This window comes from Nanorana parkeri, unplaced genomic scaffold (genome assembly GCF_000935625.1).
Source record: "Nanorana parkeri isolate BGI_ZX_2015 unplaced genomic scaffold, ASM93562v1 scaffold1667, whole genome shotgun sequence".
NCBI lineage: Eukaryota > Metazoa > Chordata > Amphibia > Anura > Dicroglossidae > Nanorana > Nanorana parkeri.
This window is the reverse complement of record NW_017307935.1, coordinates 15,587-26,475: the sequence shown is the minus strand read 5'-3', so window position 1 is coordinate 26,475 and position 10,889 is coordinate 15,587. Positions and strand designations below refer to the sequence as shown.

General features: G+C 49.6%; 1 protein-coding gene across 1 annotated transcript in view; it reads right to left on the bottom strand.

Annotated features, from left to right (window-relative positions):
• TMEM106B (transmembrane protein 106B) overlaps positions 1–10,591 on the bottom strand; it is a 14,930-nt gene extending 4,339 nt beyond the window's left edge. The window contains exons 1-5 of the mRNA XM_018571077.1: positions 10,505–10,591; positions 6,480–6,701; positions 4,814–4,877; positions 1,860–2,019; positions 1,637–1,777 (exon numbers count right to left, since the gene is read on the bottom strand). Coding sequence (XP_018426579.1) covers positions 1,637–1,777; positions 1,860–2,019; positions 4,814–4,877; positions 6,480–6,693 — 579 coding nt within the window. The 5' untranslated portion in view covers positions 6,694–6,701; positions 10,505–10,591. The remainder of the gene's footprint in view (positions 1–1,636; positions 1,778–1,859; positions 2,020–4,813; positions 4,878–6,479; positions 6,702–10,504) is intronic.
• Between the last annotated feature and the right edge of the window lie 298 nt (positions 10,592–10,889).

The window sequence follows — 10,889 nt, the reverse complement described above, 5'->3', positions numbered from 1 at the left end:
CCCCCCCCCCCCCCCGCCCCCCCCCCCCCCCCCCCGTCTTGGGGGTTCATGACAAAAAAAAAAATTGCATAGCTGCTCACCCAGCACAATTGCATGTTCTGTACATTTGTTGTATGCCAGTTACTAGGGATGCACCGATACCGTACTCGCCCAAATGCTCCCGATGCCTAGCCCGATACCGCAACTTCCGGTATCAGGAAGCCGGGCGGCGAGTCATTACACGCTGCCGGGTTTCCTAAATGGCTGGGAAGCCGGCTCCATGCTCCCTCGTCACCAAGGAGCATAGAGCTGCCTTCCCGGCCAATCAGGAAGCCGGGCAGCGTGCAACTACTCGCCGCCTGGCTTCCCGATTGGTTCGGGAAGCTGGCCAATCAGGAAGCTAGGCGGCAAGTCATTACCCACCCCCCGACTTCCTGGTGATGAGGGAGCATGGAGACGGCTTACCTGCTAAATCGAGGGGGGGGGAGTCATTACTCCCCCCCCGGTTTTCGGTATCGGTGAGTACCAGAAAAAAATATTGGTACTCATACTCAATACCGGAAAACCGGCATCGGTGCATCCCTAGCAATTACCCAGCTGTTGTGAGATCGGGGCAAATATCAAATGTTTAGACTATTTTTGCCTTCTGGTTGAATGTTCTTCAAATATTATGGGCAGTTGTACAAATAGGTTCATTCACACATAGGCGCTTTGTCGCCCAAAGCTAAGCGCGACAAAACAGTCAAGACAAGGAATCCCATTCATTTCTATGGCCCCTGTTCACACCGGAGCGTTTTCTCACACGAAGTCTCCCACTGAAATCTATGGGATCAAAAAGTGCTGCAATATACCAGAAGAAGCCGGCTCAGAGCTTTGGGTGAGTCTAACTTTGTTATTTGTGAGTCTAGACATGAGCAAGTACTTAAAAGGAGAACTATGAGGCGAGTGACAATCACTCAGCCTCATAGTTCTAGCTGACGTGTGACAATGAGACTGTCACAGGTCGGCTCAATAGATCGGGAAGTGAGAGAACACATACCGTCGCTCTCTCACCTCCTTGCAGAGAGCCGTAACCGTCACTCACGGCTCCCTGTAGAGATCCCCCCTGTCCGATCCTCCAGTGCTGACTTGCGGAACGGACGGGGGATGGGGTGGGTACAGCTGGCTCTGCCTCTAGATTGGCAGAGCCAGCTGTCAATCACGCAGCTGGGTGGACCTCGACAGTAATGTCGGGATCCGTCCCGGCTGCAGAGTCTCAGTATACGGCAAGCTGGAGCCCGCGGTATTCTGAGCTTTGGGTGACGGGAGGACGCTAGTTTGTGTCCTCCCGTTACCCTTAGAACTATGGGGAAAAGACCTGACTCCATAGTTCTCCTTTAACCCTTGCAGTGCAGGGGTAGCCCAACTGCAAGGGTTAATAAAAACATTTCCTAGTGTGTATGTGATGTTTAATAGGCATAAAACTATTGTAAATGTAACCAATGTTGATATTGTACAGCATTGGAAGAATTGTAACTTCGTGTATCATTTCCCCTTGTCATTCATGTACACAGCAGTTTGTTCCTCCATGTGACATTTTCTCTTTATTGTATTCCCGTCCGATATATGAAAAAAACTTTATTGAACAAAAGCATGCGACAGGAGCCGCGTAGCTTACTTGTTTAGTATCCAGCGGTCCGATCTTGGTGACGTTGTTTAACTTCGACTTCCCAATAACGGTTTTATAATACTGAACCTGCCCGGTCACGTTGTCGACCTCCACCGAATAGAAGTTGTTGTTGGTTATATTCAGCGTGTTCTAAAATAAAAATACAAAAATCAGCAAATGGCGCAGGGGAAGGAAGGTGCGGAGCGAATGTTAAATCCTAAAGCTGATTTACCGTGATGTTGAGATACACGGAATTGGTGGACTCCTCATAGCGCACATAGACCGCCTTCACGCCGACGTACTGGATGTCGATGGAACGCGGGAAGAGGAAGAACACCGCCAGACCAGAGAGCAGCAGACACACGACGACGGAGACGGTCACATAGAGTTTTCTGTTATGAGAAAAGAAAGGAACGGTTATGGCCGATTCATCAACTGACCCGGGGAGGATATCTCAAGAGTTCCTGGAAGGTTAATGGAGTTCAGTGGAGCAGAACCCCCGAGATCTGAGTGCAACCCGAAAAATATATAACATAAAACGATCCTGAGTAATTCCAGTCAGGGGCGTCCCAAGGCTGGTTTGACACACGGAGCGGTTAGCGGGTGTCAGCCCGCCGTGATGTCACTGCGCATGTGCGTCATCGCGCATGCGCGGCGATCTTCTTGATACCTGCCGGAGGCCATCTTGGTGATGGACGCCGGCAGAGAGAGGAGGGGACTTGGTCCATGACTGAGTGCCCGACTTTCAGAGGGGGGTGACACCAAAATGACAGTCATTTTGGTGTCACCCTTCCAATGTTGTCACCCGGGTGTGGGCCGCACCGCCCTTGTGACGCCACTGATTCCCGTACAATGGGGGGAACTAAAACCGGACCAGACAGCAGTGGCGTCACAAGGGAGGTGACACCAAAATGACTGACAATCATTTTGGCGTCACCCCCTCTTAGAAGTCAGGCACCTGATCATGGACTGAGAGTCCAACAGCCCCATTAGAGGAGGGGGCTTCCCAGCGGCATACCTGATTCCGCGGGGTCAATATCCCCTCTTCTCTTTGCCGGCGTCCATCATCAAGTGTTGACGTGTGATGACGTCACACCATGGATGTCATAACGCATGCACGGCGGCCGCACCAAGTGTCACCCAACCTGGTGCCGCCGCTGGCAGGCAGAATCTGGAGCAGCTCTGCAGAGTAACCAATCAGCTTCTCTCTTCAGCGTGTTCAGTTAAGCTTTGTAAATGAAAGCTAGAAGCTGATTGGCTGCCATGCACAGCTGCTCCAGATTCTATCTGCTTCAGTAAGTTCCTTTCAATGTATATTAATTAGCACCTAGGCCTTTATCCACACTCTACTATTTTAAGGTTCTTATATCTATATGTTTCCTTCCCTATCCCCCCCCCCCCCCCCCACTCTCCCTCCCTTACCCTCTTCTTCGCTTCTCTACTCTAACGGGCATGGCCGGTCCTGGGGGTCCCATCCCCCCCCCCCCCCCCCAATACTTCTACTCGGTGCAATGCAGGCAGACCATAACCAGTGGGAGGGGTGCAGGGTGCTGTACATAGCTGTACTTAGTGAATATTGGTAATAACCAATTACCGGATGCAGAACAAATGTTGGCTGACCAGCACTGAACGTTGAGCAACCAGACAGTAGCGCCATCCCATTACTGTCAATCAAACTTCTGACTGTAAGACACGCCTCCTGCTGTTTAAATGCCCCTATATAGCTCTGTAGACTAGATGAGAGACGTATCTACCCTAACCAGGAGGGGCGGTAAACCAGGAGTCATAGTCCTGGTTTACCGCCCACATTTAAGATTTAAAATAAAATCCTGTTCCCTCCTACCACGCCCATACACATGACCAGCCCGCCTGCCCATACACATGACCAGTCCCGCCCCTTCCCCAACTGGCTAGGGAAGCAATGCATTATGGGAAATGTAGTCCCTCGTAACATCCAACTCAGATGACATTATGGAAGTTGTCTCCTGCTGATCTATGATCTGCTCATAAGGCCCCGTTCACACCAGGGCGGTTCGGCTGCGTGCAGGGCCGGCGCTAGCGCAAGGCAACATGGGCACTTGCCTTACTGCGCCAGGGAACAGGGCGGAAAATTGACGGTGACAGTCGCCAGGCGCCGGCATAAGTCCGGCTCCGGCCGTCCAATCGAGCTCAGTTTGGGCTGCCGCTGCGGGCGGCATCTGAGGGACGAGTCGCCACCGGCCGCAGCGGCGCTGACCTGTGCAGTGTCTCTCTGTCTCAACTTACTTGTCGGGGCAGCGTTATGGAGAAGCCGGAAGAGCACCACTGAGCCGTCCTCTTGGCTAAGTCCTACGTCAGTGAGTGATTTAAGTGGCCCCGCCCCTGGTTCCCCTGGCCGCGCAGCCGCATGTGAAGGAGCGAGGGCTGCAGGAGGTGGAGCAACGGACACACCAGCAGGCAGTGCGGCCGCGGCGTCATCCTGGAGGCGACAGTGACGGCAACCTGTTGAGGGACTCTGTGGATTTGGCCGCGCGATCCGAATTGCCTCCCGTCCGAATTCCTCCGACCCTTTTTGGGCGTTTTCTGATTGCGTTCTAGCTCTGAAACGCAATTAAAAACACCCAAAACCGCCCTTTTCAAATCTGCATGGAAACTGCGCTGATTCGCAACCGCCCTGGTGTGAATGGGGCCTAAAGGAGGAGATGGGGACTGGAGAGGTCATGTGACCGTGACTTTTAATCTTTATTTCATATACCAATGACAAGTTTTTATAATGACATAAATACACGTGATGTGATGAAGGGGAAAGCTGTGAACTTGGGTTAGTAAGAATATCGCTAGCTGAAGTTCCGCTTTGAATAGTGGAAGTAATCATAAAATAGTTATTGTATCAGCTATCTCCTGACCTCAAACCAGCACTTCCTGTAGGAAATGACAAATGCTGTGCCAAGTGACACATGGACTGAAGTAGGTGCAAAGTGACCGGGACAGACAAGGAACAATGCCGATAAAGAACGAATGTGTCTACCATTAGTAGGGAGAAAGGAGATCAAATGTTAAAGCGGAAGTCTGGGCATTAAAAAAACAAAAACGAGGGGAGTATAGTTCAGCTTTAAAGGGAACTGCAAGATCCTTAAAAATTAACCCTTGCAGTGGGGGTACCCTAAACCGATATATTTTACATTTGTGTCCTCTGGCTTTACTCACGTTCTTCTCGGGCGCAGTCTCTGATCGCTGTACGGTATCAAAGCCACGAGCTGATTTTCACGACCTATAGTAAAAGAAATGGTCAAGAAAATGCAACAAAAAGGTATGAAAAGAAAGGAATCAACTATTAAAAGTAATCGTTCTCCATCTTTATAAATCTGTCCTATGACACAAGTGCACACGTGCAAACAAACATCAGCAAGTTAAGCTGGGCTACGGACTGTTCAAAGTGCATCTATTGTGTTGGTTAAATACTAACACCTTAAAGGAGAACTATGAGGTGAGTGCTTTTCACTCACCTCATAGTTCTAGCCGACCTGTGACAATGAGACTGTCACAGGTCGGCTCAGAAGATCGGGAGGTGAGCGAGCACATAACGGGTTCGCTCACCTCTCGATCCTGTCACGGCTCTCTGCCGTGACAGGGGAGGGGCTGGATTCCCCTCTCCCCGATCCGCCAGCGCTGACTGGCGGAAAGGACGGGACGGGGGAGGGGGCGGGTACAGCTGGCTCTGCCTCTAGATGTCACTCACGCAACTGGGCGGATCCAGACATCGATGTCGGGATCCGCTTCGGCGTCTCAGTATACCGCGAGCTGTAGCTCCCTATATACTGAGCCTAGGGTGACGGGAGGACGCTAGTTTGTGTCTTCCCGTTACCTTAAGGAGAACTATGGGTAAAAAGTCTTAACCCCATAGTTCTCCTTTAACCAGTTGATATCCAGGGTGTTACACCCCCTTCCCATCCAGGCCATTTTTCAGTATTCAGCGCTGCGGTACTTTGACTGACATTTATTCCGTCATGCAACACTGTACTGAAATGAATTTGATATCATTTTTTGGGGACAGATAGAGCTTTCTTTTGGTGGTAATTAATCACCACTGGGGTTTTTATTTTATTACTATATTAAGGAAAAATTACCGAACATTAAAAAAAAAAACTGTTTCCCCTATATTAAATGATAAAACATTTATTATTACCCAATTTTTTGGTAAAATATAAAAGACGGGGTCACGTCGGGTAAAAAGACATCAAACATGTCAAGCCTTAAAATTGCGTGCGTGAAACCTCAAAAAACGATAATACCCAAAATTGGCCATAGGCGACGCTTTAAAAGCTTTTACCGCTCATCAGTTTAGTGTTATCAGTGATTGATGGCCCTAAAATTCAAGCCGTGATTTGTCATAATTGTGATGATTATGGCTTACAGCTCATGAAAACCCCAAGAACCCCAAATCCAAATCTCAGAAAATTAGAATATTGTGAAAAGGTGCAATATTCTCGGCTCAAAGTGTCCCACTCTAATCAGCTAATTAAGCCATAACACCTGCAAAGGGTTCCTGAGCCTTTAAATGGTCTCTCAGTCTGGTTCAGTAGGAATCACAATCATGGGAAAGACTGCTGACCTGACAGTTGTGCAGAAAACCATCACCAGGTGACGAGGGAGCATGAAGCCGGCTTTCTGGCCAATCAGGAAGCTGGGCAGCGTGTGATGACTCGCTGCCCGGCTTCCTATTACCGGAAGCTCAAGTATCGTGCTAGGCATCGGAGCGAGTACTTGCCCAAATACTCGGCACCGATACGGATTGTAGTATCGGCGCATCCCTAATTTGCAGGCTGAGGTTGAATAGGCAAATGAGGGAGGAGGTTCCGTAATCCGCGCTCACCTCTGGGGATGCGCCCCGTCCCTTGGCATGTGGCGCAGGTCACGCTGTCTTTCCCTGTGAACTCCACATAGGGGAAATGGGACACGTCACCGTTCCTTCCTTCCTCATGGCCATCCGAGTTCACAAGAGCGCTGGAGTCCTCTGACGGTGCGCCACCTTCACCCAGACCATCCTTTCCACCGTGCGGCGGCATGAGCGAGTACGATTTTCCCATAACTCTTCCTGTAGGATGAGAAAGGAGGAAACTTGTACAAATGTTTGTGTTTTATCCCAATGCTTTCCTAAAAATGATTTTGTCTTAAAATTAGCCTTTCAAGGGGCCGATGCCATTCACTTACTCTCCCATCTAACATTACCTGTACATGGAGCCTGTTGTCAGCTCTTCAATCCTGCACATTGCCCAGATAGCAGCTCTGAGACATCGGTAAAAGAACCAACTCCCTACCTCGGCACTGCAAGGGTTAAGTGCTTGTTTTGGTCTAGGGAGGATAGCCGTGACAGGATCGAGAGGTGAACGCTGGCAAGTGTTCGCTCACCTCCCGATCTACTGAGCCGACCTGTGACAGTCTCATTGTGATCAAAAGAATTTTAAAAAAAACAACATTGTTTTTAAAAGTCCCCACCCCTACATACACGCATGTATACCTGCGAAAACGACGATTGCGCCCATTACGCCGCACATGTTACATATCGCCGCGAACGTCGGAATGAGAGCAATAATTTTAGGGCCATCAATCAATGATAACACTAAACTGATGAGCGGTAAAAGCTTTTAAAGCGTCGCCTATGGCCAATTTTGGGTATGCTAGTTTTTTGCGATTTCACGCGCAATTTTTAAGCTTGACATGTTTGGTGTCTATTTACCCGATGTGACCCCGACTTTTACATTTTACCAAAAAAGTGGGTAATATTAGTTGTTTTATAACATAATGTTAAAAAAACTTATTTTTTTCAAAATTTTCAGTAATTTCTCCTGAATATAGTAATAAAATAAAAACCCCAGTGGTGATTAAATACCACCAACAGAAAGCTCTATCTGTCCCCAAAAAATGGTGTAAAATTCATTTCAGTACAGCGCTGCATGACGAAATAAACGTCAGTCAAAGTACCGCAGCGCTGAATACTGAAAAATGGCCTGGCCAGGAAGGGGGTCTAAACACCTGGTCTTGAAGTGGTTAATTAAACATATTACAGAATGTATCTCATAAGTGAGACTGTTTAGTAAATACGGTATAAGATAAGCCACACTACCCGAAGTAAATGATATGACATCTAAAATGATGGGTTAAAGATATTCCACTCTACGATCATCTGCTAATAAATACAATTAGAGACTTTAAAACCTTTGAAGGAGAACTATGAGGCGAGTGATTTCCACTCATCCTCATAGTTCGAGCCGACCTGTGACAATGAGACTGTCACACGTTGGCTCTATAGATCGGGAAGTGAGCGAACACATACCGTCGCCCGCTCACTTCTCGATCATCTCCCTGCAGAGAGCGGTGACTGTCACTCACGGCTCCCTGCAGGGGCGGGTAAAGCTGGCTCTGCCTCTGGATAGGCAGAGCCAGCTGTCACTCACGCAGCTGGGCGGATCTCGACAGTAATGTCGGGATTCGTCCCGGCTGCGGCGCTCTCAACTGTAGCTCGCTATATACTGAGCTTTGGGTCGCGGGAGGAGGTTCTCCCGTGACCCTGAAGAGAACTATGTGATAAAAAGGTAATCCCATAGTTCTCTTTTAATGTACACTTTACACACACGTTTTGTCACTTGTTCACGAGTCAGTTTCCAGTCACTCTTCTGGGAAGGGCCGGCTGTTATCTTACGACATTGGAGAAATTGCCATTCTTCAGTTTATCTAGAGTCAGACACTTGCTATGTACACGTGAGGAAGAAATAATGCTGATTCAGGATGTATTTTGGAATTTAGTTAAACTGACCAATGACGTCATCTTAATCTTTATCTTGATGTGTCAATCTTTATAAGCTGTATGGACCAGAGTGGGGTTGGAATTGGCCTGACAGACTAAGGGTACGTTCACACCAGATGCAGTGCGTTCCGGCCCGACTCTGGCCAGAACGCACCGCATCGCGGCCGGCTCACTTTTTTTGTGGGGCAGGAAAGGGCGTGGCGGGCCATTGAAGTGAACGGCACCTCCGGCCGCAATGCAGTCGCCCGCACGGGATCGCAAGGCACATTGTGCCTGCGGTCGGGTGCGATCAAAATGCTGCGCTATTTTGATCGCATCGCACCACAGGCACAATGTGCCTTGCGATCCCGTGCGCGGCTACGGTGCCGTTCACTTCAATGGCCCGCCACGCCCCCTCCTGCCCCAAAAAAAAGTGACCAGGCCGCAATGCGATGCAGTGTGTCCCGGACGGAATCGGAAACGCACTGCATCTGGTGTGAACGTACCCCAACAACTTTCCCCACACGCGTGTCAGATAAACCTTTTGTGTGATTTGGATCTACTCACAGACTGTTGCTGCTTTGCTCTTAAAATTCCGTAATCACGCCGGCGCCTGAGGATCTTGACACGGGATCCCACATATATAATAATAAATCTTCTTTCAGTGAGGCTGCTCCATAACAGATCCTCTGCAAGCAAACACCAAGAGAGCGCCTCCTCCTGCGCATCACCATTTATTATCAGCGAGTAAAATAGAATCAATAAAAGCGTCTCACAGAGGTGAGGTGCCGTGTCTGGGGTGAGGAGGAGGAGTCACAGGGCGAGTCTGAGCACAAGGGTGACACGAGACCGGCAGACACACGCTGGTTGCTCCATCATACAAGCCTCCACCTGGCTAAACGTGCTTTCAGGACACGCCCCCTTCTTCAGAGCCGCTCTCGTCACCCTCCAACAGCCTTGTGTTCACTCGCCCTGTGACTCCTCCTCCTCACCCCAGACACGGCCGGCACCTCACCTCTGTGAGCAGATTTTATTGATTCTCTTTTATTCACTGATCATAAATGGAGAGGAGAAGGTGCTCTCTTGGCGTTTGTTTATCTCCTGTAGTATGTCTATAGTCTCTGACCATCTCCTGTAGCATGCCCGTAGTCTCTGACCATCCCCTTTAGCATGCCCGTAATCTCTGACCGTCTCCTGTAGCATGCCCGTAGTCGCTGACCGTCTCCTGTAGCATGCCCGTAGTCTCTGACCGTCTCCTGTGGCATGCCCGTAGTCGCTGACCGTCTCCTGTGGCATGTCCGTAGTCGCTGACCGTCTCCTGTAGCATGTTCGTAGTCGCTGACCGTCTCCTGTAGCATGCTCGTAGTTGCTGACCGTCTCCTGTAGCATGTCCTTAGCTACTGACCATGTTTGCAGTCCCTGACAGTTCTCTGTGACGCGAGATTCACTGAATATTACGTGTGGCCCTTCGGCGGTGTCAGAGGCTGCATCTGAGGGCCCACTACCTCACATAATTTGACCACCACCTGAATTTAACCCTTGCAGTGCATGCCCTAGAAGAGTCATTGTAATTCCGGCTTCCCTATTAGGTGAGCCATCGATCTGGAACAAGCATGCAGCCAGTGAAGCATCAGGACGCCAAATAGGCACATACGTGTTCCTGGTCAGTGACTAACCAATAAATAAAGAATGACAATCCCATAGAGAGCCTTCAGAAACATGTTAGCAATGGCTTCTCCCATATCCTATGGGGCTCCCTCTAAGTCAGACCTCTCATCCTCCATCATGTAAACAACACACTCAGATGTTCATATAATGCCATTCTCAGATCCCCATTTCTGGCACCAAGATGCTCGACAGTCTCCGTCAGCCTCCTGATCCCAGCCTCGCATTGTCAGTCCATGCTGGGACTTGTAGTGCGCCCCCAGCTGATGGTCCCGTGTATAACACACAGCAGCGGTGATGGGACCCTCTGTGCTCATAGGATGCCGCTGATCTGCCATATCGGAACCATGATCTGCCTCTTCCTGAGTGACAGCTGGCCGGGCACAGGTGCGGGTCACGTGATGGAACGTTGGGGGATCTCAGGGATACATTGTATCCGTTATACTCACAGCTCCGATCTCCGTGCCTTGTCTGTGCGCTGCCAGGCCTGGCTCTGTGTGACGTCACACACTACGGGGCGGCGCTGGGGACAAAACTCCTCACTCTGGCAAACATTTCTGACTCACAGGGATGAAAGTTTACGGCCTTTCACTGACTCACAGCTGTGGTTTCATGGGAGTGTGCAAGTGTTTACCTGCGTATGTCATAGTTCTAGGCAATACTTCTCAATAATAACATCCCTGAATTATTATTATTTTGCATTCAAAAGTGTAGGCCTAAACATAGTATAGGGCTCCTTTAAGCCAGGGATTGGCAGCCTCCGGCCCTCCAGATGCTGTAGAACTACAAGTCCCAAGAGGCATTGCAAGGGTCTGTCAGCCACAGGCATGACTC